At 40.1% G+C, this 27,992-nt stretch overlaps 1 protein-coding gene across 1 annotated transcript; it reads left to right on the forward strand.

Annotated features, from left to right (window-relative positions):
* Tm2d1 (TM2 domain containing 1) lies at positions 1-27,440 on the forward strand. Its single transcript, XM_028778779.1, has 7 exons — positions 1-190; positions 2,395-2,468; positions 6,898-7,006; positions 12,173-12,264; positions 15,681-15,754; positions 24,594-24,723; positions 27,124-27,440. Exons 1-6 carry the CDS (start codon positions 24-26, stop codon positions 24,702-24,704), a joined length of 627 nt encoding a protein of 208 aa, XP_028634612.1. The 5' UTR covers positions 1-23; the 3' UTR covers positions 24,705-24,723; positions 27,124-27,440.
* Positions 27,441-27,992: the final 552 nt, after the last annotated feature.

The following is a 27,992-nucleotide window of genomic DNA, read 5'->3' on the forward strand; positions in this document are numbered from 1 at the left end:
AACGCGAGGACGCGGTGCCCAACATGGCGGCCGCCTGGCCCGCGGGTCGGGCTTACCCAGCGGCGGGGCCTCCAGGCCTCCTCCGCACTCTGTGGCTCGTGACGGTCGCCGCGGGACATTACGGGGCTGCTGCCTCTGGCGCTGTCGGAGGCGAGGAGACACCCAAGTGTGAGGACCTCAGAGTGGGACAATATCCTCTGGAAAGCCGCCATTCTCAGGCGGTCAGCAGGACCCCGGGCTGTGGGATGGGGACCGTGGCCTCCGCTGTGGCTCTAGTGATCAATGGACCCCGGGAGGTGAGGGGGGCTGTGGGGTCGAAGGGTGAGCACCGTGTGCTTTCCCCTGGACAGGCCAGTGGTTGACACTTCCTTTTCCGATTGACCATGTATCTTACCGGGTTACTCACTCAAACACACACATCCAGGCTTTGTCCCAGATACTAGAAATGCAAACATTGTTAGACGCGTCCCTGAAAGTTTGCAGGTGTTGCGGGAGACAAGGAGTTACTAGTGAGCCAATGTTTTTCGTTTGTCATTAACGTAACGTATGTCACCTACAGCCATCCTCAGATGGACTGCTGCCAGGCAACTGACTGCTTCACTTTGTGATTTTAGACAAATTATTTTTATATGTTTTAAAATTAGAGATCCTCTTGGATGTTTTAAAATGTAATATTTGTATTAATTCTTTGTGAGACTTTCACCCAGTGGATTTTGTTCATATTCACACCGACTTTTCAACCTCTAACTCCTTCCAGATCGTCTTCCCTCCACTCCCTCTTAACCTCACCCCCCACCACACATACTTTAAAGAAAAAAAAAAAAACTAACACAGGGTATGTTGCTTATATCCTTAATGGTGCGGGGCAATCCACTGAAGCATGGTTGCCTTACCTGAGACTTAAAACTATGACTCTCTAAACTTAGCAGCCATCAATTGGCAATTGTTAGGGGTGGGTGCTTTTGAATAAGCAAATAATTTAAGCCAAAAACATACTAATGACAGTGACCCCCAAGTTAAAGGAGTATTTATGCTCATTTAATTAGCACAGCCGTTTCATTGGGTGTTTACAGATGAGAAATCTGATTTAGGATTAGGTGAATTCTTACAATAGCATGTGACAGAGAAACAAGGTGAAATTCATGTTCTACTAGCGTAGCTATGTTTGAACAAAACTTTGAGTACTGACACAATGCCTCAAACATTTGTGTGCAGATACTCAAACCTGCAAAAGCAAGAAAGAGTCTTGAGAAGAATCTTAAAATTCTGTAATATTTGTGAGTTAAGGAGAACATCTATTAGCTTTTCACAGACTACCTCTAATTTACTTTGCTTATTCCGTCATGCAGGGAGTTTCTGACATAGTGAGTTTAGCACCATCTTAGGAAAGGCAAGAGTGTCCTTCTAAGAAGTATTGGATCTGATTATGAGCTGTAGAACTCTGGTGACAACTGAACACTGCCATAATGGCCTAACTAAAGATGACCTTTCCAGAAGTGATTCAAAAGTCCAAATAAGGGTCAACCTGTGACTAAAGACACCGTGTATGTACCATACCTATTACATTGGAGTGTGAACCATACAATCTTTAGACGATAACACTTAAAAACATTCTTATTGGTTTAGCATCTATTAGAGAGTGGTTTTCAATAACTTAAGATCCTACTGGTGGCACTGACCACAGAGATAACAAATACAACAGATGCAAAGTATCCTAGCTTTGAGTCAGGAGATCTGATTTAGCTACCTGTCATTTACATGACTGGATAAGCCACTCAAAGTTAAAAGCTCAGCTTGTGCTTCTGTGGCATAGAAATAACAATATCTTTCTCATTCATTCATGTTACATGAAATTAAGGTGAATTATTTGAATCCAGAGCTCTGGAAACTGATTTGTTTTTAAACTTAAAGTAAGTTGGTGAAGATTTTTAATTTGATTGTTGCTTTCTGTTTATTTCCCTGATTGATGTTCTTTGAAGATGGTATCATCTGCTAGAACTTTTGATAGAAATTTATTTTTTGACTTCCATGTAGTAATTTAATTTTCAGCTATTCTCTGGGGAATTCTAAAAGTATATTTGGGTTTATTTATTTATTTGTTTGTTTTGTTTTGAGATGAAGTCTCTCTACATAGCCCTGGCAGACCTGGAACTCATTCTGTAGACCAGGCTGACCTTGAACTCAAGAGAGATCTACCTGCCTTTGCCTCCCAAATGGTAGGACTAAAGGCATCCACCATCATACCAGGTTTAAAAGTGTATTTGTGTCTGAGTTTGTTGATTAGTACAAACTCAAAGCCTCTCTGTACATGTGAATCAATAGGAGTATGTAAGACATTTAAAACATACTATTTTATTCTAGAAATATAATTCAAATTTCCTTAACTTTTTAAACATATATTTGTAAAGAACCAAAAATAAATGATGCTACGCAAGAACCAGTTAATTGTACAAACTACACAGCTCATGGTAAGATTTTCAGAATCATGTTTTTAAAATATTTTGTAAGATTTTACCTATTTCAAGTGACAGTGCGTTACCCCTAAGGGTAATTAATAAATGTGTTTTATGTTGCGTTAGATAATATTGTTCAGTTTTTAGAATAATTTAGATTTGGAAACTGATTCAAATTGTCAATATTCAATTAATTAGTTGGTTAATTAACTAATTAATTTTGCATTTGTGATTGAACCCAGAGGTCCTTGCATGTTCTTCCAGAGTTATACCCAGTGTCACTATTTAAGAAACAGTTTTTCTTAATTATATAATCTAGGGTTTTTTATGCTTATTTACTTTATAACATTAGAATCTGTTAAATAGATCATGTTTTTAAATTTTTATTTAATTTTATGTTTGATTGACTTAGGAAAACATAACTATTGTATATATTAGTTGTATGATGAATTGTTTTATGTGTGTGTGTAATATTTAAGACAGGATAACCATATTTATCTCTTTAAATATTTCTAGCCTTCTGCTTCCCAAGCTTTGTTATGCAGATAGAAATATAGTTATTTAGTTAGGGTTTTGCTTCTTTTTTTCTTCTTCTTTCTCTCTCTTTTTAAGACAGGGTGTAGCTGTGTAAGCCTTGAAATCACAGAGCTCTTCCTGCGTCTTCCTCCGCAGTGTTAGGATTAAAGGTGTGCACTGCCATGCTGTCTTAGTCACTATTCTGTTGCTGTGAAGAGACATCATGACTAAGGCAACTCTCATAAAAGAAAGTGTTTAGTCGGGGGCTTCCTTACAGTTTCAGAGGCTTAGTTCATTATCATCATGGTGGGGAGCATGGTGCAGTAACAGGAGCAGAAAGCTACATCCCAGTCCACAGGCAGAGAGCAAGACATTGGGTCTAGAGTAGGCTTTTGAAACCTCAAACCTTACCCCCAGTGACATACTTCTTCCAACAAAGCCACATCTAACCCTTTTTTAATAGTGTCAATTCCTAATGAATTGACAAATATATGAGCCTACGAGGTACTATGATGGAAAGGCTTGGTACAAGTTGTTCATATTTTGGCAGCCTAGAAGCAGAGCAAGGATGGATAAGGGGATAAGGGATAGTCAAAGTCATGCCCCAGTGACCTACGTCCTCCAACCAGGGCCCACCCCTTGAAGGCCTATTAGAAGTCTGATAATTAGCTTTATGTTTCACTGATGGAGTTTGGTTTTGCTTAGATTTGATTGTGACTGTGCCCTGGTTCTTCTCTTTTGGAGTAGAAAAGTATTTAACTTGTGTTTTAATTTACAGTACATGCAGTTGAAATATCTTGAATATTATAGACAGACTATAGTTATTTTAGAGACTGAATATTTGACACAAACTAGAGTCATTTTAGAAGAGGGAATCTCAGTTGAGAAAATCCCCCCACCAGATTGGGCTGTGGGCAAGCCTGTGGTAAATTTTCTTGATTGGTGATAGATGAGGAAGACCCAGTTCAGTGTGAGCTGTGCCACCCCTGGGCTGGTGGTCCTAGCAGCTTAAGAAGGCAGGATGAGCAAGCCATGAGGAACAGAGTTAGTAGTACTCTTCCATGGTCTGGATCAGCCCCTGCCTCCAGTTTGCTCACCCTGACTTCCTTTAGAGATGGAGTATGCTGTGGAACTGTAAACTGAAATAAACCCTTTCCTTCATAGTTGATTTTGGTCATGGTGTTTATTACAGCAAAGAAACTCTAAGTCAGTGTGTGTAAGTGCAGATGCACCCATGTCACAGCACATGAGGTCATAGGACAGTTTTGTAGCACTTTGGCCATCTTTATGTGGGCTCTTAGGGCTCAGAATCTGACATTGAAATCAAAGTGTTTACAGCCTTGCTCCTTTCTGGCTCTAGAGCACAATTCTTTTTCCCTTTCCCTCTGCTGTGCCATCACTAGCCAGTGATTCTTGACATTGCTGTTTTGCACTTGTATCAACTAAATCCTTGCCTCCACCTCCATGCATGTCCCTGAGTGTCTTCACATTCTCCCTTCATATACCTTCAAGAATTATCTGATGTCTTCTGGGGGCCAAAATCACCCCAATTAAGAATCATGGATCTAAGCTAGACATGGTGGCTCACACGTTCCTAACACTTGGAGCCTGAGGCAGAAGGATGATGAGTTTGGCTGCAAATTGATATCCTGTCTCAAGAAACAGAGAGCAAAAGACAGATGTACTGATCTGTCCATGTGCAGTGCCTGTGCTTTACAGTTTACTCAGAGCCTAAAGCAGGAGGACTGTTGGAGGCCAGCCTGTGCTCCAGATGCAGTTCTAGTGCTCCCTTGTTCTTGCTCTGTCTTGGAAGATTCAATTCAGGACCCTGCACATGTCAGCCAAGTACTTCACCGATGACGACATTCCTTGCCCTTTATATACCCTAGCACTGTGTGAACCTTGTCTTGAGTCATAGTGAAAGCTGCTATGTGAAAAAAGAAACAATTGTTTTGTAAGTTTTTATTGAAAGGTTTTATACTCTGTGTCCTTTGGATCATGATTCAGAACAAGTCACTGCAGTGTTTCACATGTGAATTGATGTGTTTAAACTATGAGGAGGATATGGGCCTCTCATAGAGCTTTTTAAAAAAGATTTATTTATTTATTTATTTATTTATTTATTTATTTATTTTATGAGTACACTGTAGCTGTCTTCAGACACACCAGAAGAGGGCATTGAATCCCATTCCAGATGGTTGTGAGCCACCATGTGGTTGCTGGGAATTGAACTCAGGACCTCTGGTATAGCAGTCAGTTCTCTTAACCACTGAGCCATCTCATCAGCCCCCCCCCCTTTTTTTTTTTGACACTTTTCATGTACTACCCTGGCTCAAAAAAACAAAACAAAAAGCTGATTTGTTGGAAATCTTAGAATAGTTACAAACCAAACAGAAAATAATATTCCTTTCATAATAAAACCATCAGATCTCTGTGTGTATTTTATTACACAAAGTTCTATTTTTAGCATTAAAAAACATGATTGTTGATAGTAAATATAGAGGTAAGTATTTGCTAAAACTACTATAAAAATATTGGTACTTTTAATACTCACTGATAGAATTTATCTTAATAGTAGAGTGTGCACGCATGCACACAGATACTGAGGAAGAAAATGTTTCCTCAGATAGGCATGGTATCACATGTCTTTAATCCCAGCTCTTGGGATTGGAGGCGGAGAAGTGATGGACTTCAAGGTAAACTTTTGCCACATCCAAATGAATTTGAGGCCAACCTGGGCTACATGAGACCCGATCTCAAACAAACAAACAAAATGTGTTGAGTGCCCGCTAATGCTATAGACATTGTGGTACATAGTTTGATATATTTAACTACACTGCCCTATGATGTAGGTGATCTTAGTGTTATTTTTACCTACAAGGAGGCCAAGGGCTGAAGGAGACAAAAATAACCCAGATAAGGTCATCCTTACTTCTAAGTTCTTTTTCACACCATAAAACCCTAAAGAAGCTTTACTTTTGGGAGAGTGTCTACACCTGGCACAAAGTAGCATCTGTACTACTTGTTTATATTGGGTCTTGGGTTATGAGTATAGACTGATACGCTAAATGCTGAAATAACACTATACCAAGACCTAAAATATATATCCTATATATTATTCTATATAATATGTGTGTGTGTGTGTGTGACACAAATATATGTATGGCAGCCATTGTCTGTAATAGTGTCATCAGTTATTTACCTTGTGCTGTGGCAAAATACCTGATAAAAACAAACAAAGAGGGTTATTTTGGCTCCGAGTTTCAGGGGACACAGTCTGTGGTGGCAGGAAAGGTGTGATGGCAGGGGCAGGAGGCAGCAGACTGCACTGTGCCATCGTCAGGAAACAGCTGTGAGTGCTGGAGTTCAGCTTACTTTCTCCTTTATACTTTCTTCTACCATCCTGGCCTAAGGAGTAATACTGTCCACGTTTAGGGTGGGTCTTCCCTAACTAGGTTAACTTTAATTCATGTTATTCCTCAGATATGCACAGAGTTGACAGTCAAGATTAACCATCACAAATAATTAATAAAAGCTGGAGATATATAGATTCTGTTAAAATAACTTGATAAATACCAAATGGATTGCCAATAAAAATTCAAGTATTCTTTATCTTAAAGATGAAAAAATTTTAAATCAGTAATATTTTGCAGTTCTTTGTTATCAGAGGCAAGAGACTAAACTAGATGGGCCATGGACACATCTAAAACAGTATAGCAATATTTGTATTATTATATGAAGAGAACATTATCATATTTATCTTCCATATAAATGTATATATATATATATGTATATGAATGAATTCTTTAACTTCCTGTCTAAAGTCTTCTGTCAGACGTTACAAGGTACAAGGGGAGGTAGTTTGTTATACTATAGGTTCTTTTGTGCTTTGCCAGTCTTGAAAAACAATTCACTTTTCTGTCTTTAGTTCAATGTTTTCCAGCGCCCAACATAACTTGTAAGGATTTGAGTGGTAATGAAACACATTTTACTGGAGAGGAAGTTGGTTTTCTCAAGCCCATATCTTGCCGAAATGTGTAAGTACATTACTGAAAATTAAAATGTTTTATCTTGATTTCATGAAGTGGACGATGATGGGATGTTATGGGAAGTCCTGCAAGTATAATATATATCTTCTTGCTAACGGCAGACAACCTTCTATTTTAAGTTTATAGATACAGTTCATCAGCCAGGAGCTGGGTTCACTTGTGAGGTAATAAAGGATAGAAATTGACTCAGGCCTTGGAAAGTAAGCTGATATCACCAAGTGAGTTACTCATAAATTTTTTTTCAAAATATAAATGCAAATGGATATTTATTTATTGTATCAGAAAAACAGTGTTAATTGTTTATACACTGTGTTAGTTACTTTTCTCACTGCTGTGACAAAATACCATACAAAAGCAGCTTACAGAGTAGAGTTTATTTTCCGTCACAGGCAGGAGGGTACAGGCAGGCATCGTGGCAGGGACAGCTTGCTGGAGGAGCTCCAGGCAGCCGCTCTCCTGGTGTTAGTAGTCATGAAGCAGAGTGGGATGAAGGCAGGGCTCAGTTTACTCTTGTCTTTGTATTCACACCAGAACCCTAGCCCATGGAATGTGCTGTCCACATTTAGGGTGGGTTTTCATACTCTGACCCAGCCTAGAGACTCCTGTAGACATGGCCAGAGGTTTGTCTCCTGGGTAATTCTATATCTTGTCAAGTTGACAGTATTAACCATCACACACTAGTTTCATCCTTTGTAATAGATGAACAGTAGCATTAGGCAGAATTCAGAAGCTGAATGAGTGTGGGATAATAAAGGAATGGCCTCTATTTAGAGAGTGGGTTTTTTTTTCCTATTAGAAAGCTTACATTCAGTTTTTCTGCTGTGAACTGAAGACATGTTTACTTTTCCCACCTTCTTTCACTTCCGGTATTGTCTCTAAGTTAGGACTATAAATGGTCATATTTTATTTGAAGATACGTTTTGCAGTCATATTAGGAAATAAGTAATATTTGGATTTTTCTACAACTTTTTTCAGAATCCTTAGAATTAGCAATGCAAAAATTATTGAAAGAAATTGCTTCCTAGCGCTTAGGTATTGTTTATTCAATTTTTAAATTATAGGTTGGTATTTCTATCTTATGCATCACAAATGACAGAAAAAATAATATTAAGTTCAGGTGTGAGAAAGATTTCATGGCCCTTAATACAGCTGAGAAATGCATCTGTTGAGAACCCCACCTCTCTCAGATTGCCTGTCACAGTAACTATTCTCACTGCCTAGTTTCAAGTTAGTCTGAATTTTATTACAGTGTCTCAGGGTAGATTAAGCTGAGAGAGACCAAGCTGTGCTAACTATGGTTATAAAGCACTGATGTCAGTTTTAATAACATAATCATTAAGGAGAACAGACACTCCAGTCTACTAGCCAATTTATTCCCCTCTCACAGCAAAATCACCAGATTCCAAATACAATCTTTTGATGAACATTGTATCAGAACACGAGATTCCATTAGTAGTTTTAATATAAGAGCTGCACACCCAGCATGCCCTGCTGTGTCACATTTCCTTCATCAGGATGCACAGTATGTGTGTAGCAGAAGGCCGGCTGTGAGTAGGCTCGTTGGTAAACTCTTATTTGTTGGATATTCCTTTCTCATTGACATGGTTTCTTTTTTTTCCTATTCTTGCTGGTATATTTTTGAAACTATATAATATTAATATTTAATTAAAATTCCATTTCAGTATTATAGATAGCTACTCTGTAATCTAGTCTTCAGAAACTGAAGTCTAGTAACCACATCTATTGATTACTAAGCCGCTTAACTATCCTGGTCATCTGTGTTAGCTGGAGCAGGCTAAATTGCTGTGAATTTCAGTCGTTTAGCACAGTAAGAATTATTTTTTCATGAATGGTGTGGTCTAGTTTGGGTTGCCTTAGAGTTCTGGGTTATGATATGAACAGGTGCTGGTGGTCCTACACAGCCATGCAGAACCCAGCATTTCCATGGCTTTGCTTCCTCTAGAGTCCTTTCCATTCTCACAATAGATGGGAGAGAGGAGAGGGAACCCTTTGTAAGTATATTTAAGGAGGAAATCCAGAAATAGCTTGTACTTCGGCCTTCTTTCCATTGACTAGAACACAGTTATAGCTACGCTCAATTGCAAGGCCAGCTAGGAAATGTAGTTCAGGTGACTAGAAAATTAGAAATGGTTTGGTGAATGACTAAGAGTTCCTGCCACTCCGGGTGGTTCTTCAGCATGGTTTGCATACATAACTAATTGCTGGGGGTGTTTTGTTTTGTTTTGTTTTGTTTTGCTTTTTCAAGACAGGGTTTCTCTGTGTAGCCCTGGCTGTCCTGGAACTTTATAGACCAGGCTGGTCTCAAACTCAGAAATCCACCTGCCTCTGCCTCCCAAGTGCTGAGATTTAAGGCGTGTGCCACCAGTGTGCACCATTGCCTGGCTTTTCTCTTTCTCTATTATTATTATTATTATATTATTTTATGCTGTTATATTTTATTCCCTTTACCCACCAAACTTCTGAATAATTGTTTCTATAATACTTGCTCATCAACTATTAAACTTTCTGAGTAGAACCATACTGGAATTTACCAATAATACTTGTTTCTCTATCAAATGCTATTTATACATCATATTAAAGTCACTCTACAACACTGGCTATTTCTTTCTTTTAAAATACTTTCTTTTCTTGATTTCTCATAGAAACTCAAATAAGAATCCTTTTATTACTATGCCCTTTTTTTTTTTTTAAAAGATTCTCTCTGTCGCTGTCTGTCTGTCTCTGTCTCTCTGTCTCTCTCTCTGTCTGTCTCTGTCTCTTTGTGTCTCTGTCTCTCTCTCTCTCTCTCTCTCTCTCTCTCTCTCTCTCTCTCTCTCTCTCTCTCTCTCTCTCGTGTGCGTGTGTGTGTGTGTGTTTACATGTGAGTGCCTGTGGAGGCCAGAAGAAGGCATTGGATTCCCTGGAGCTAGAATACAGGAGGTTGTGTGCTGCCTGATGTGGGTACTGTGAGCTGGATTGTGGTCCTCTGGACAGCAATATTCTTAACCACTGAGCCATCTCCAGCCACTTTAGCTTTTTGTGTAATTGCTGCTATTCCCCAAACACTATTCTTGGTCCTGTATTTTGTTTGTTTATGATGCAGAAGATTTAAGCAAGGACATGCAGCATCAGGTTTGGGACTGGTGAGGGACACAATAGTATATGCCCTAGATTAGGCTTAGATTTTTTTTTTGAGAGAGTCCCTGTTTTTATCTTTGACCTATCTACCCTTTATATGTGATCATCTTTATTATGATACCTAAAACTGAACACAATTTCTTTTTCCTGTGATACTTGTCTCAGTGAGTGGCACCTGTTATATGCTGTTTCTTAAGGCATTGTGCTTCGTGGGCAGAGTCGGGGGGGAGGGGATCATAAGTTCGAGGCTAGCTTGCACTATGTGGTGAGACCCTATCTCAGAAAAAACAAACAACAAAAAACCCCCCATAACACAGAGTAGCCAATCAGAAGCTTTGGAGTCATTCTCTCCTTTCCCCTTAATCTCCATTGTAAGTCTGCTTGCTTCTGATTTCTTAGTGTCTACCGAATTCCTTCACTTCTTTGTTCTGGCCTCATATCTGCTGTGTAGCCAGGGTTGATCTTGGAATCTTGATCCCCTTGCTTCCATCTTTACATGCTTGGGATTATAGCCACGTACCCTCAATCTCATGACACTAAGTATTTCCTATATGTTTGTAACTTAACTGTTTAATTTCTGTCTCCATCCTAGACTTAAAAATAAATCCACACTTGTATGTTCAGGTAACTTTTATTCAGCCCTGATGAAGATCTATCTCATAGATATCTCAAATTCACATGTCCAAACTAAATTTTGATTTCCCTTTCAAGAACCATCCAACTGCATTTTCCCCTTCAGCTTTCTTCAACTTCCTAATGCATAAGATAAAATCTGGAGTGCTGTTACTACTTCTTTCTTTCTTTTTTATACCCTAAATTTAAAATATTAGAAAATGCATATATGTTCAATATATCCAGAATCTGATGACTCTCAGCAGTCCTTTTGCTGTCACTCAGACAAGCCATTAGTAATTCTCACCTGAGGATTGAAAAGCATTAAAACACTTTGTCTTCATGCTCAAATTTGAATTTGTTAGCAGACATTCAGCCCCCAGACTCCATTAACAGGACAGTGTATATTTCACATACCACTGTTTTTGGGCTTGGCTCTGTTGCTTATTTAGCTTAAGGTTAATGAGTGACAGACATAAAGAGGCTTAAGTGTGTTTGTGAGATTCAACTCTCCTTTTGTATTTTGGTGAGATAATCCTGAAAAGAACTTGCCACAAGTGTCTGCCATGTTTTCAGCTTGAGCCCTAGAGAATCTTACTGACTCAATGGGAATCTGTAGCTGTGGGAATGACTCAATGGGAATCAGGGTACCTCAGCCCAAGGAAGTCAGTCAGCTGAAGCAGGTGCGAACCACAGCCAGGCTGCCCGTATAGGTGTGAGAATACTAGCTTGTTATGTAGGCCGTTGAGTGTGGAGCTTGTTTTATGATGTGCTTGTGACATTGTGCAGATCCTGTCACACTGTTAAATCCTTGGACGTGTTCATTTCTCTCAGAGAGAAAGTTGAAGTGTTGGTGGTGGCTAGCAGCACAGGTGATGCTTTTTCCTGTCTCACTGTGGCTGCTCTTTCTCTTCCTCAATCTGCTTCTCCTCAGGCCTTAGTCCATGCCCAGCCCATACAGTGTACTGCTTTGTACCGGCTGCTGCTCCTTTTGGGGACTGACACAGCATCCTACTTAATCACTCAGACTTTCTCTATACTCTGTCACTCTGGATTTGATAAACATCTGCTCTACCTTCTCTTGTTTCATAATATCTGTAACTTTCTAACAAACTATACACTTAGATTTTAAAATATATTTGGATTGTTGCTGATTGCCACTAAAATGTAAGTCTCTGAGGGAGTGAGGTCTGCGCTGCTTTTATTCATCAAACAACACATAGTGCTTAGCATTCATTGTCTACTATAAGCCCAGCATAGTGCTCCACAGCCTCCAAAACGATGAATGAACGCGTGGGTGAGTGAGCCACTGGGTCAGTCAGTAATAACTCACAGGCTTGTTTCCTAAAATGTTCACCTGTTGGCAGTGCATGGCTGTGACACTGAGGTTTTAATTCTATGCAGGAATGGCTATTCGTACAAAGTAGCAGTTGCATTATCTCTTTTTTTGGGATGGCTGGGAGCAGATCGATTTTACCTCGGATATCCTGCCTTAGGTGAGTATCCTTCACCCAAAAATGAAAAAAAAAAATTCTTGTGAAACTTGTTTAGTTTGTGTTAAATGTGCATTTGCCTATGGTTTAAATCTCTCCATATACAAGATTTGTGTGAGTTGCATAGGCACATTTTTCTCTGGGCTGAGAGTATGCAGTTCTGCAGGCCAGCCAAAGCGGGCAATATTGGAGCCCTTTGGATAAACACGAAGGAGTGGTGTAGGTAGGTCACATGGAGGATACTTAGTGAATTTTTTGGGTTTCATGGAATCTTTGGAGTTTGATAAGGTGGACTCTTTCCGTGTTAGTTCTTTCAGTGTCTGAGCACGGGAGGTCTCTGTCTTCTAGCATCTCCCAGTAGTGTCTCACTTGTTTCTTCAGTGTTTTAAATTGTCAGTAGGCCAATCTTATGCTCCCTTAGTTAGGTCTATTTTAAAGTATTTTATTTTTGTTGAGGCAAATTGAGAATAGAGTTGTATTTTTTTTCCTTAACATGTTAATAGAATATAGGAAGGCTTCTAACTTATTTTTCTTTCTTTCTTTTTTTTATCTTATATTTTAAACTTTTTATTTTTTTCTCCATTAATTAGTTTATTCACTTTACAGCCTGATTGCAGCTCCCCTCCTTCCTTTCCTCCCAGTCCCACCCTTACACCCCTCCCCCATTCTTCCCTCTCCTTCTCCTCAGAAAAGGGGAGGCCCCCCATGGATACCCACATACTCTGGCAATCAAGTCATAGTAGGGCTAGATGTATCCTCTCCCATTGAGGCCAGACAAGGCAGTCCAGCTATAGGAAAGGGAACATAGTCAGAAACAACTCCTGCTCCAGTTGTTAGGGGACCCACATGAAGAACAAGCTGTATATCTGTTCCATATGAGTTAAGGGGCCTAGTTCCAGCCCATGCATTCTCTTTGCTTGGTGCTTCAGTCTCTGTGAGCCCCCATGGGCCCAGGTTAGTTTACTTTGTCGGTCTTCTTGTGGTGTCCTTGACAACTCTTGACTCCCTCATTCCTTCCCCCTTATTCTTCCACAAGACTCCCTGAGGGCTACCTGATATTTGGCTATGGGTCTTTGCATCTGTTTTCATCAGCTACTGGATAAAGCCTCTCAGAAGACAGTTATGCTAGGCTCCTGTGTGTAAACATAGCAGAATGTTATTAATCATGTCAGAGATTAGCTCTTTCTTGTGGGATGGATCTGAAGTTGGGTCAGTCATTGGTTGGCCATTTCTTCAATCTCTGCTCCATCTTTATCCCTGGACTTCCTGTAAGCAGGTCATTCTTTGGGTTGACAGTTTTGTGGGTGGGTTGTTGTCCCCTCTCTCCATTGGGGGTCCTGCCTGGCTATAGGAGGTGGCCTCTTGAGGCTTCCACAGCTAGGTTTCTCAGCTAGGGTTACTCCAAAAGACTCCCAGGAGTATCCCCATTCCAGAGCCATTTCTATTTCTGTTCTCTCTCTCAGCCCTCCCCAGCTCCCCACAACTGATCTCTACCCCATTCCTGTCCCCACCTCTTCTCCCACCCAGTTCCCCCCTCCATCTGCTTCAGATGTCTATTTTATTTTCTCTTCTGAGTGAGATTCAAGCATCCTTCCTTGGGCAATTTCTAGTTTTCTATATTAATTTTGTGTAGCCCAGGTTGGCCTTGAACTCTTGATCTTCCTATTCCAGTGTGAGCCACCACAATTGGCTCTGTATTAAGTTTGTAGACTGCTACTTTACTGAAACTTTCCCAGAGTTTTTTGGGTAGTCTTTAGGCTCCTTTATGTAGGAAAGTTGGCATCTTCATTTTCTGTTCCCCTGTTACTTCTTTCTCTAGTCTTACTGGTTTAAGACTTAAGTATTGTATTGAATAAGACAAGAAAAGTGAGCATCCTTGTCTTGTTTGTGAAGTAGTGTGAGTACTTAGGTTCTCCATTTCCAGTGGTGTTGAGTCTATAGTTTGTTATATACAGCCGTAAGTGTATTGATGTATTTTCTCCATTTCTAATCTTTTTGCAGGATTTTTTTTTATCATAAAAGGGTGCAGCGTTTTTGTTAAGACCATTTCTCCATCTGTGGATGTGATTATGTGATCTTATAGTCATTGATTTGCATATACTTAACCATTCTTGCATTACTGTTATGAAGTCAACTTGATCATGGTGAATAGTATTTTTGACATGTACTTGATCAACCTGCATGTATTTTATTGAGACTTTTAGCATCTTTGTTCATCAGGAAGATTGATCTCTATTTGTTGTTATGTCTTCATCTGGTTTTATTATCTGGGTAATACTAGCTTTGTAGAAAGAGTTCAGAAGTGTTCCTTTATTTTCTGTTTCATGATGTAATTTGAGAAGGATTGGTTTTAAGATTTACTTATTTATATTTTATGTGTATGACTTTTTTTCTGCATGTATGTATGTGTACAGTGTGTATATACCAGGTGCCCTTGGTGGTTAAAAGAGGGCATCAGAGCTGGGCAGTGGTGGCACACACCCTTAATCCCAGCACTTGAGAGGCAGAGGGAAGCAGATCTCTGAGTTTAAAGCCAACCTATAGAGCCAGTTCTAGGATAGCCAAGGATACATAGAGAAACCAAGTCTCAACAACCCCTCCTCTTGGGGCCAAAAAGCAAGAAGGAGAAGGGGGCATTAGAGTCACTGAAACTAGAGTTGCAAATGGTTGTGAACCACCAGGTGGATGCTGGGAATTGAACCCGGTTCTTCTACAAGAGCAGTCAGTGCTTAACTGCTGATGCAAAACTTCTGGCCTCAAACTGGTGGAGCTCCATCTGCCTCTGCCTCCTGAGTACTGGGATTAAAGATATGTGCCACCTTTGACTATAGAGCTAATAAACAGAAACCTTAAAAGGTCTAGGATGAGTTATGTGTATTTAAATTACTAGTCAAAATTTGGAAATCTTTTATTTTTCTTGGACATTTTTTTGTGGCTTGATAGTATAGATTTGAACTTTCTACTCTGCTCAGTAAAATTTACATCGCATAATGTATTTTGTCTGATCAGATCAATAAAGGGCTTTGCTGCTATAAGGTAGTCTGCAGCTCTGGGGTACTGAGGCTCTGCCTGTGCTGCGACCCTCGTGCTTGCTGGCCAGGCACATGGAGCTCTCCCCCGGCCCTGGTGTGGGGGGGAGTAAACATTGATTTTTCTTAAGTTTTGTAAGAGCATGTTGTTTTTCATTTAGTTACTAAAGTTGTTGTTGTTGTTATATGAGTTATTAAACTATTTTGTGACACTTTATGTACACGAAGTTCCTTTAAAACGTCCTTGTATCTTTTTAGGTGAGATTTGATTTTTTAAGATTATACTTTTTCTCATACTATAGAGTGTATAATAGTTTGGTAGAAAAATAGAAGTTTTAAGTATTTATGAGACTTTCTAGACTATAAACTACTTTCTGTATGTTTTCCTAGGCTTGTTAAAGTTTTGTACTGTAGGATTTTGCGGAATTGGGAGCCTAATTGATTTCGTTCTTATTTCAATGCAGGTAAGTGAGTTTCAGTTTGGATCATAGACTGTCTTTATAATCAGTGAGGGGTTTGGTGGTCTGCTGGGAAGTGTGACACTTAGATAGATTAGGAAATAAATGCTTCACAGCTTCTCTGTAGATGCTGGGCCTAAGTGGTTGGACTTTCAGTAAACATTTGAAACAGTAGCTTTAAAAGCCATAGGGTACGTATTTCAAAAGGGACTCCATGTTCAGAAATACCTGTAGATATGGGTTCAAGTGGGTTAGAGGTTTCCTTACTGAAGAAATTTCTGAAGTCTTTATGATTTTATGACATGTTCTGTAACGAGTCTCTAAGGCGGGTTGCAATGATTTTTCTGACTTACTGTTTACTTGCCTGATAATCTTGTCAGTCGCTGGAATAGGATACATTGATGGGCTCTGGTATACATACTAACAGGCGGGGGGCAGAAGTCAGGGAGTTTGGTTTTGTTTTGTTTTTGAAGTGCATAGACCCTCTGTGAATTGCACTCTGTGCAGATGACAGAGGTTGTAATCTAGCTAATATACTGGATGTGGAACAAAGGAATGTATGGGTATTCAGCATGGTTTCTCATAATGGGGAGAGCCTCGAGCAAAACCAAATCCATACTGATTCTATATTCTCTGTGATAGCCTCACCTTCTTGTGCTACAGTGGGTTTGGCAAGTGGTACAGTTTATGAGATACTGTCCTTAAGCACTTAAAAGTGCCACCAGATGTTTTCTGTTAAATACTGAATGGGTTGTGATTATTTATGAAACTTCTTCAATTAGAGGCAGGGATGGCTATTGGCAAATAGCACTTCGACAAGCGTGTATGGAACACCTAGTGTCCTGATTGAGAGTATCAGTGTGTACTTAAATCATTATGTGTTGCTCTGTCTTCTCAGCACTGCCGCTCTTCAGCCTGGCTGCTTGGTAGTATTGCGTACTTTAAAGCCAGCCAGTGCACTATGAGGAGGGCAGCAAAGAGTCAGACAAGGGAAAGATTTGTTTTTAAAGTTAGACTTTTCCTGCCTTTACACACAAGCCTAGTCAGACATCCTGTTTCCTCTAACTGAATGAGTGCATGCATGAGAGCCAAAGGCACCTATGCATATAGGTGTAAGGACGGACTTTTCATTTTAAATGAAGATGAAATGAAGTTATGTTTTGTTGGTATTGTTCAAATTAAAATATCCAAAATTCTACACACCTTGTTTGTTTTTGAGAGACTATTACATAGCATAGGCTAGCTGTGAACTCCTGACCTTCTTGTCTCTGCCTCTAGAGGTGGAAGAGAAACCAACTCCTCTAAGTTTTCCTCTGATGTCCACACTTATGCCATGGCACACATACTCACACCTGCCATCCAGCCCTACCCACACAGAATAAGTCTAATTAGAAATAAATGCATTCTCTACAGTAGGTCCGATGCTGTCATTTAGACAGGTTTAGTGAGCAGCGCTCGGGAATAAGAAGTTGAGTTCTTTCCTAGAGGACTCTAATCTAGCTATCCCTAGAGAGGTCTGATAATAGATTCTAGTTTTTAATGGAATATTTCCTTAGGAACCAAGGCCTTAAATAAAAGGAGCTTGATTTTTGCACCATATGGTGGCTCATGCTGGTAATCCCAGCACTTGGGAGGTTGAGGCAGAAGTTTGGGGCCAGCCTGAGCTACACAGTAAGTTCAGGACAGTTTGTCTCAAAACAACCAACTAAAAAAAAATGTTAATTTCATCTTGAATAATTTTTCAAATTTTGCTAAAATATTAAAGATCTTAGTCTTTTCAGTTTATCTTAGAACATAAATGATGTAAGAGCTATGGTTACCTTTGGGGAAAGACAGCCTGTTCTTCGAAGTGCTACACTGACTGCACCTCAGCCTTTGACATGCACACTGTTAACTAAAGGAGAGCTAATGTGCTCCCTCCTAAATCTGCCAGTGCTGGAGCATAGTAGGTGCTCACTCAGTAGGTGCTCGGTGTGAGACAGTAGTGCAGAAAAGCGGAAGGTTACTAAATATCAAATCTGTCCACGAGTTCTCGTGTCATTCACCAAATCCTCGTGTCATTTATGTGGGAAATAAATTGGAAAACTGAGGTGACTAATAATGTGTGCTGTTCCCTCTCTGACTGTTAGGTAGGTTTCAGTTCACTTACTCTGTGGGGATATTTAGTGGCTTAGTGACAAATGTTTAAAACTGGTCTGACTAATCTCTAAGTTGTGTTTTCCTAAGGAGACATCATAGTAAGTGCTACTACTTAGAGAATAATATTTATATTAGTCATTTAGATTAAAATGACCAGTTGTTAGAAGGAATGAAGTCAAGTGGTTCAAATCTGTAAATTCTTGTACTTGAGTAGATATTCTGATCTTAATTAAAATGTGACTCTGATAAGATGGTTCTCATGCTCTTATATAAAAAAATAAACTTGCAGAGAAGTCAGTATGCACACGATAGAAGTCAGCTTGTCCAGGGGATCGGAATGGACAGAGCTGCATGGTTGTCGTTTGACCGTAGACAGCTGACACAGTTACTTTGTCACTAGTGTAATAGCTCCCTGGGAGATGGTTTGATCTGGTCAGTGTTTTGTTCTGTCAGTGTTAATATTTGCAGTCTTTTAATGGAGAAAGTTAGAAGTAGTAAAAGAGGTATGTTGGCTCATGGCTGTAATCTCAGTACTCAAGAGGTTGAGGCAAAATGATCTTGAGCTGAGGCTAAGCAGGGTACTGAATCCCAGAACAGCCAGAGCTACACTGGGAAACCCTGTTTCAACAAAACAAACACATAAACAAACAATAAAACCCAACTTGTGTGAAATGGCACACTTGTTTAATCTTAGCACTTGAGAGGTTGAGACCTGAGAATTAGGAGTTCTAGGTCAGTCTGGGCCACATGAGACCCTTCTCAACAAAAGAAAAAGAAGAAAATAATTAGTGCTTATCTATTCATTTGTTTGTGGTTCTTTATTTATAAATGCCCTGCCACTGACCTATATTCCCAACCCTTCTTTTTGTTTCTGAATCCATTCATGACATTTTAAATTTTCAGAATAATTGGGCTAAGAAGCTTGGTATCAACAATTCAGTCTGTTAACTGGGGTCTGAATATGTTGTTGAAATTTAGGTAATGAAGTACTTAGCTACCTACATTTTTTAATTTAATTTATTTTTATTGAAATGCCACTTGAATATACACAAAGAAAATTTTGTTTTACAATAATAAAACCAAATACTTCTAAGTTGCAGACACATTAGTAAAATTCAGGTAAACTGTTTGTATGCAGTAAAATATTTAACAAAGTTGTGAAACTGTTTTAAATGAATAGTTCAAAAGCATTAATTACATTCAGTAATGCTGAGCAACCATCACTGTATGTACGTTCAAGTATACTGGATGTATGCTTTTAAGAATGGAGTGGGACTCTGTCTCTCTGTCTGTCTGTCTCTCTCTCCATCCATCCATCCATCCTGTTATTCCCCCCACCACCACCACCGTGTGTGTGTGTTTCCTTGAATATGGAACTAGGGATTGAAAATGCTTACCCAAGTGTTATACAGCAACATGAAAATGTCTTAAAATCATGGTTTACTTGTGACAATAAGTTTAGCTAGATCTGGTGGCTCAGGCCTGTAATCCTGGCTACTTGGGAAGCTGAGGCAGGAAGAGTTGAAGTTCAAGGCCTACCTAGGCTCAAGTGAGTTCAAGGATGGTCTGTGTCAGTTAATGAAACCCTGTATCCAAATAAAGTAAAAACACTGAAGAGACTGCTTGGTAGAAAGCCCACCAAGTATACAGGAGTCCCTGATTTATATCCCCCCCAGAACATAAACAAATAAGTAAAAAAGAAGAAGAAGAGTTTTCAGTTATGAAGATGAGTAGCACAATATTACGAGATCAAATTTTAGGAAATAGTTTTTAATCATTTATTTTTATGTATATGAGTGTTTTACTTGCATGCATACCTGTGTACTAGATGCATCCCTGTGCCCACAGAGTCCAAAAACAAGTGTCGAATTGCCTGGTACTGAAGTTACAAAGAGTTATAAGCCACTGTATGGGTGCTAGAAATTGAACCTAAGCCCACTGGAAGAGCAGCCTCTGCTCGTGACTGCTGAGGCATTTCTACAGCTCTTGTAGATATTTATTCAAAGAACCTCACATTTCTAAGAATAAGTACAGATCCAAATCACATGGTAGCCCAGTGTGTGCCTTTTGTGTGTGTAGGTACCTGTGAGTGGGAGGGTGGACCGGGGTGGGTATGAGTGTGTATTGATGGGGACGGGACTGTCAAGAATCAGACCAAGAGCATCAAGGATAAAGAGCAAGACGGTGTCTGCAGTGTACCTCCGTTTCCATGGCCAGGCTAAAGGGACCTGTGAGTGTTACTTCTAATGCAGGCACGCTAAAGAGCTTGACAGGAGACCCTGAGGTGTGATTGTTGGCTAGAGAATGCTGGTTCACTCCAGAAGCTTGCAGCGTTTATCTTCCAGAACTAAAAATGTCTGCTACCTCACAATGTTTGTAGTTATTTATTAGAGAAGCTATAAGAGACTGCTGGGTTTAAGTTTTGTGGCTTTAGGGCTTTGTACTTAGGAGACATTAATGTGTGTTATAGAAAGTTCTTAATTTAAATTTTTTTAGGTTTATTTATTTATTACATATGAGTACACTGTAGCTGTCTTCAGACACACCAGAAGAGGGCATCAGATCTCATTACAGATGGTTGTGAGCCACCATGTGGTTGCTGGGATTTGAACTCAGGACCTCTGGAAGTGCAGTCAGTGCTCTTAACCACTGAGCCATCTCTCCAGCCCCTTAATTTAAATTTTAATTCAATTTTTTCTACATTTGTGTGTGTGTGTGTGTGTGTGTGCAAGCACATATCATGACATACATGTAGAGGTCAGAGGACAATTCTGTGGAGTTGGGTCTTCTTTCCTTGTGGGCTCCAAGGAGCTCTGGCTGTCTGGGTAGGCAGCTAATGCATTTTATCCACTGAGTCATATTGGTGACCCAAAAGTGACCTTTAGAATGTGTTGGCCCTCTTGTTCACTTGCGTGTATGACAAAGAACTTTGAAGAACTAACATTAATAACTCAAGGCAAAATAAATGTTCTATAATATGATTTCTAAGTTATACACAATTCTGAACCATATTCATGTAAACTATTGAGTACTGTCTTCATATAGGAAGGGGAGGGACTAGCTCTTAGTCTTTTCTGTAAGTAGTGGCTGACATATTGTAAAACATCTGTGCTTTAAACCAACTGCACATGGGCTTATTAGAAATGCAAGATATTAAAAAGTCACTCAATCACCTATCACCTTATTTCTAACTTTTGTGTATTTTTCTTCAGTGAGTAAATGCAGTTATCAGGGAAAATAGTACAGGAAGAAAAGTAGAGCAAAAGGCTGGGCTCCAGTTGGATCACACACTCCCAGATATGTTTTTACAGTTTTACTTGGCCCCCTTCCACTAGCTAAGCTTCACTTTTTTGTTTTCTTAATAAAGTCTCAGAATACTCCCTCTTCTAATTATCTATTCTTCTCTTAGCTTAATGTTCCTAGTAATTCCTCATGACCCTAGCCACAAAAAAAGTCACAGATGCATTAATTTTTACTTAAATTTATACATAGCATCCATAAATGTCAGACAAGTTAGTTTAATCTTTAGGAATGAAGTCAGCATGCATAGCAGCAGTGACATGTGTAAGTAGCAGCTGTGTAAGTATTAGTTGGATCCACTAGAGGAAGCTCCCTGTTGGCGAGGATGGTGTCTTATCACTGTTACATGCTGACAGTCTGGGCCTTCCTGGAATAGTGTAGGAAGTAAGTGTTTGTTGAGTTGAGGTTTTGTTTTTATGAGATGTATTCTCATTATGTAGCCCAGGCTGGCTTCAAGGTTGTTAATTCAAGCAGTTCAATTCCTGTGGATTCTTGCCTTAGACCCAGCCTCCCAGTATCTGGGACTGCAGCTGCACACTGCCACATCCAGCTGTTTTAGCTTTTGAGGCTGAGTGAACTATATTTCTATTTTTAAACTGAAGTCCTCTTGTTTTTATCATTTAGATTTATGTGTATTAGTGTTTTTTTTTTTCCAGGTATATATACCACATGTGTTTCTGGTGCTTGTCGAGGATAGAAGAGAGTGTCAGATAGCTGGGACCTGATGTTGTGTATGATTGTAAAACCACCATGTAGGTGCTGAAGTCACAGCCAGGTCTTCTGCATGAGCGACAGACAGCTGCTTTTAACTTCTGAGTCATCTCTTCAATCCTTGTTTATTTGTTTTTGTAAAACAGTTTTTTTGTGTAGATTAGGTTGACCTTGAACTTGTGGTGATTCCCCTGCCTCCATGTCTCAAGTGATAGGATTACAGTTTTGCATCACAACTCCTAGCCCTGAAATCACTTTTAAATGAGAAGTGTTCGTGACAGCTTTTTTTACTCCAGTTGTATAACCCTTAGAAGAATATTTTTAAGTCTGTACCCTCTGCATATTTTTAAATTGACATTTAAGTTTTCTACCATAAATTTAAATAGTTGCATGGGATGTAATTTTAAATATTGACATGTTTAAATAAAACTGTTACATCAATTTTTAAATGTATCCAACAGACTATAAATACCACAAAATTTAAATGTCATCTACTTTATAAAGAAAGGAATAAACTCTTCAGAAGCTATTATAATTTGTTTTTACTTAAAATATTAAATGGCTTTATGTAGAGGTTCTGGAAGATGAGGTATTTGTAACTGGCATACAGCCTGACAGGGCCTTGACGGGTGGACATGCTGACTGGGCACTTGGAATGAGTCTATCCCAGCACACTGCAGGCCCAAAGCATTTGATAGACTGTTGCATTTCTTCCCACATGAAAACTTCCCCACGACTCCAGGACCAGTAGACTCTAATAAGCTATCAGAAATGCCCTTAAAATACAGTGCCACTTTAAACACCTTAGAAACAACAGCCAACTCTAACTTACTGACAAACTCAGGGAAACTACCTTCAACAAAGTTATCACCAAGCACCGTATTGTGTGAACTCCCTCGGCAGCGCCTCCTTTTATTATAAGGATCTGAGCTCAAGGGTTTCTGTCAGGTGCGGGTGCTGGCTCCTCACTTAGTGAGTGCTACTCCCATTCTGTGGAAGTACAGGCTCCCGTTTAGTCACCTGGAAAGTACAGACAAGCACTCTCAGAGTCCTGAGACTTAAATGTGCATGAAGCTATTGCCGCACCACCGTTTCCACCGTGCCTGTCCTGATGCTCTAATGTCACGGCACTGCAAGGACACCATGTCCTTACATGTCCCTCCAGTTTCCATGTCCCATAGACTGTAGGGAATACTGATGTGAGCAGCCAAAATACCAACAGCATGTCATTCCAACCTCACTGGCTTCTGTCAGTAGTTTTTGCCCTGTGTTTGGATCTGAGGCAACTGCTCATTGGGACTTTAAAAATAAACTCCCATGGCCCAAGGTCAGCCTGGGCTAGGTATTTTATAGCTACAGTTGAGGCCAAAGCCAGAGTTCTGTGTAAATTGTCAGATTGGTTCACCAACCTCCAGGGACCAAAAATCCTCAGGTTTTTATACTTCGGGGCAGTTGTTATTGTAAGGGTTGGGGTAAAGCTTTGATGATAGCTTTTCAGACACTGCTTGGAGAAATGACCACAATGAGAGGAGACACAGGACAGAAAAATAGTGAAACAGGTCTACTGAAGTCTGGTACCAGGCAGATTAGTTTTACAGAGTATTGATACCTATAAAACTTCCTAGGTCCCACATACAACTTGGCAAATTCTTGTTTACTGCTGTTAAGGCTGCAGTTATTCACACACACACACACACACACACACACACACACACACACGGAGCAACATGCCATGTAGAGGTTAGAGGACAAGTTGCTGGAGTTACTTTTCTCCTTCCACCATGTGGATTCCAGAGATGAGACTGAGGCCATCAGGCTTGGTAAAAAGCTTCTCTGTGCTTGCTGAGCCATCTCACTGGCCTGGAGATTTCTGTCTTAAATGATATTCTGTAAAATCTTGTTATTTATACTGATGTGGTTAACAGTGGACAGATGATGTAGTGGACATGTGTATGTTTTAAATTTATAATGTACATGTATGATTATTTTGCCTCCATGTATGTCTGTGCATCATGTGCATACAGTGCCTATGGCCCAAAGAGGGCATCAGATCCCTTGGTACTGGGGTTACACATGCCTGTGAGCCTCTATGTGGATTTTTGGGAGCCAAGCTTGGGTCTTCTGTAGTCAGTGTTCTTACCTGCTGAGCCTTCCCTCCATCCCCAGCGTGTGAGTGTTCTTTCAGCGTCTTCCCTTTGCATTCTGAGTAGCTGTAGTCAGTTACATTGCCATCTCATCTCATTCTAGGAGTCTGGCCTAGACATCAGACTAGATTTTATGTACTTGGATATAGTCATTATCCAGCCATAGTCATAAACCACAAATATATCTGTGAAAGACCTTCCCTGGAATTGGTGTGTAAATAGCTGGGCAGTGAAGCGTATTGGAAAAGGCTGAGGTGGGAATACATGGTTCTAGCATTGCCAGCCTACAGGAAGAGCAGGAGCAAAGCATAGGGGTAAGGAGGCCAGAGCAAGGGGCACGCAGTTTGGAATTTGGACGGAAACCCAGTCCTTGCAGTGTTTCTTTTTATCCTGTGAGCCTCTTTCCACTTCACCTACTCAGCATTTTTCTTAGATTTGGTGTTTTTAGGGGGGAGGGGGAAGTGGGTGACTGAAATAATTTTATTGTTTACTAACAAAGGTAAACTCAAATATCTTTTGTAAGAATAACTTAAAATGTTTATCTTTTCTAGATTGTTGGCCCTTCAGATGGAAGTAGTTACATTATAGACTATTATGGAACCAGACTTACAAGACTCAGCATTACCAATGAAACATTTAGAAAAACACAGTTGTATCCATAAGTGTTTACAAAGAGGAACAGTAAGTGCTATGTATCTCTTTCACCTTAATTCTGTGTTTCTTGTGGACTTAAGAGACTGGAAGAGCCATGGGAAGGTTCAAGAGATCATTTCGTGCTCCAAGCCTTTTGTTTACCTTCATCAGAAAGTTCAGGTCCACGTGTGTGTGATTGTCTCCAGTCCACTGAAAATGTTCTTACACTGTTCAAGTGCCTGCAGTGTCCTATACAGAGTCTTTGTTTTGGTAAATATGATTTTCACAAGAAAAACCCCATGAAATTATTATATGATGGTTGTGGTAAGGCGTGCTATATGAGCTTCTGTGTGAAGTGCTTTCTCTTGTCCATTTCTCTGGCCTTTTGTTTGATTCTTGGTTTGATTTTGAGAAGTGTTCTTTTTTTGTTTAATTTTAATTGTCTTTAAGAAACTAATTTTTTTTGACAATTTCACACATGTATACGACATGCTGTGGTCTGATTACACTCCCCTCTCCTCCCCTTCCTCTCATCACTTCCCATCCCCACTGATTCATCTCCTTCCTCCTAACAGGTCTCTCTCCCATTATCCTGTCTTTTTTACTTTTGTTTTGTGACACATTGGATGGGGCATTCATTACTGGGACAGAGCTTAGCACCAGTGATCACACTGCTAGGGACAAGGTCTCCCTGCTCCCACAGCCATCAGCTGCCGCTAGCTCTCCCAAACCTTTCTCCTAACCAAGACTCAATGTTGATGGCCTTGTTTCTTTTCTTTTTTTCAGTGCTGGGGATTGAACCCAGAGCCTAGCACATGCCCTGCAAGTGCTCCACAGCTGAGGTCCATCCACATCCTGTGTCTTGGTTTTTAGATGGGTGTCCGTAGGCAGTTTAGAGTGACCCGGAACTCGCTATGTTGCCCAAGATGACCTCAAACTCCAGGTCCGCATGTTTGCACCCCCAAGTGCTCAGACTGTAGGTATGCACCAACATGTCCAGTATTAATAGGATTTTAAATCTCCTTTTCTTCTTCTCTAAATTCAAAAGCTGGAACATCCAAACTTTTAATGCCTCTAAGTACTTAATCTAAGCTAAAGATTGGGTCTACCCAACCCATGAGCCTACTGATTTCAGCTTATAATAGACCTATTGGCTAGACTGAGAGGTGCTAGAGTCTTCCTGGCTGAATATCTGCCTACCTCAAAGACTTACTCCGTTTACTGTGTTAGTCTAGTTAATAGTTTTCCAGTGCTGTCCAGATTTTCTCAGAAGGACATGGGTAGGTTAGGAAATCCATTTCCTGGTACATTCGTTCTCTGTGTTATAAAGCATGTAGATGGCATGTATTGTTCTTTATATCGAAGCCCACCTTCAGCTGTCCAACTGTCCCATACAGGCTGAAGAAGGCAGGTTAGACGTCCAGACCACCATCGTAGAACTCAGTCTCAGAGACTGATTCTAGAGGTGAGGAAGGGAGAGACATTGTTTTGTGTGTTTGTGATATGTAAATAGAATGTAAAGTGTAAGTTTGCCTAATGGGCAGATTATTTTTCTCACATTGCAGTTATTGAGTTTATCTTACTGTTATAGGATTGAATAGTGACCATTTCTGCAAAATATAAAACTGGCTATCCAGAAAGTTTTCAGATTTTCACTGTATAGTCCAGGCTGGACTGAAACGCACTGTATGGCTTAGACTAGCCTCAAACTCTTCATTCTCCTGTCCCAGCTTCCTGAGGGATAAGCCACTATGCTTGGTTTAAAATCCTTTCTTAGAGAGCACATAGCACTCTCTCAGAGGACTTGAGTTTACTTCTCAGTATCCAGTTTGGTTGGTTCACAGCTGCCTGTACCTCCAGCTGCAGAGTCTCTAACACCCTCTTCTGGACATCTAGAGCAGCTGTATTTGCATGGACACTCCCTCCCCTCCCCTGCTCCATGCATAAACACGAAATTAAAAAGAAATCAATCTTTAGATAGTCCTAAATAAAATCTTTAAAAATTTTTCTAATTTCTCTCTCTCTCTCTTCTCTCTCTCTCTCTGTGTGTGTGTGTGTGTGTGTCTGAATGCATGTGCTTACCATGGCATACCTAGGGAAGTCTATTCTCAACCTCTGCCATGTGTATTCTGGATATTGAAGTAACATCATCAGGCTTGTTGGCAAACACCTTTATCCACTGAGCCATCTCATGTACCTTGTGACCTTTTTTATAGCATACAAAACTACTCTAAGAGTAAGAAAAAAAATGTGTTGATTGGATAAAGCGTTCAAATGTCTGTCGTGAGCTAGGAGCTAGCCCCGAGGTGGAGCACTGCCTAGCATGTGTAAGACCCTCATTGCATCCCCAGCTGAAAAGAAGGGAACTAAGCAGAAATGTGTCCGTGTAACTTGATGGGAGCATTTTTTTAACCTTCTTTTCCTTGTTTTTTTTTTTGTTTGTTTTAGGATTTGAACTTCCCTGATTTCAATCAAGAGCCCTGTGTGTGGAATCCCAGATTTTCCTCTTCCTTTGGTATCACTTTATGGGTTCTAGATGATGTTTTGACCTGTGCTCAACCTTGATTTGTTGATTTAGTTAAAATATACTATTCCCAGATTTATTTAACAGTCCTTCTTAAAATCAGTATTCTATTTTTCATGGGCTTCTGTCTCTATGAGACGGCTCATCTCTTACCATTACTATTGGATTACTGTCATGTCCTTTACATGTCACTTGTCATTTTTATTTGTGAAAAATAAAAAGATAACTTATTCACATTTTATTGATCTGTTATTAAGAAGACTTTTATTACTGAATGGAGCTGTCTTCCTCATTGCTGTCCTTTGAAAGCAGTTAATTCATAGTGTAAAGAAACAGGATTCATGCTGTTTGACCTGCAAATCCTGTGTGTCGGCCCGCCTGAGATGCTGCAGTGCTCAGTTCTGTGTTGTATCCTGGGAGCTAAAGATGGCCAGTGTGTGGGACTGTGAGGCACATGGAGACTTCTGGTCTCTGAAGTGTGGGCTTTGTCCTTTTGCTTGGAGAGTGACACACCAGCTATGGAAGGCCAGGTGTGATTACTGTAGCTCTCTGCAGTTACAGGGGACACTGGATGGACAATGTGGAAACACCAGCCAGATATCACTGCCTGCCCTCTGTGAGCATAAGGCAGCCAGGTGTCAGTGTAAGAGCTCCGAGTGACATACTGGGATCTGATGGAAACAGCACCTGCATGTTAGCAACTGGTTTTCTTACCCCATTACAGGGGCTTTAAGAGGAAAACCTGTGAAATGTCAGGTCCTTTCAATACTGCCCCAGTGCCTTTAGCAGTAGA

This window comes from Grammomys surdaster, unplaced genomic scaffold (assembly GCF_004785775.1).
Source record: "Grammomys surdaster isolate TR1022 unplaced genomic scaffold, NIH_TR_1.0 341, whole genome shotgun sequence".
Classification (NCBI taxonomy): Eukaryota; Metazoa; Chordata; class Mammalia; order Rodentia; family Muridae; genus Grammomys; species Grammomys surdaster.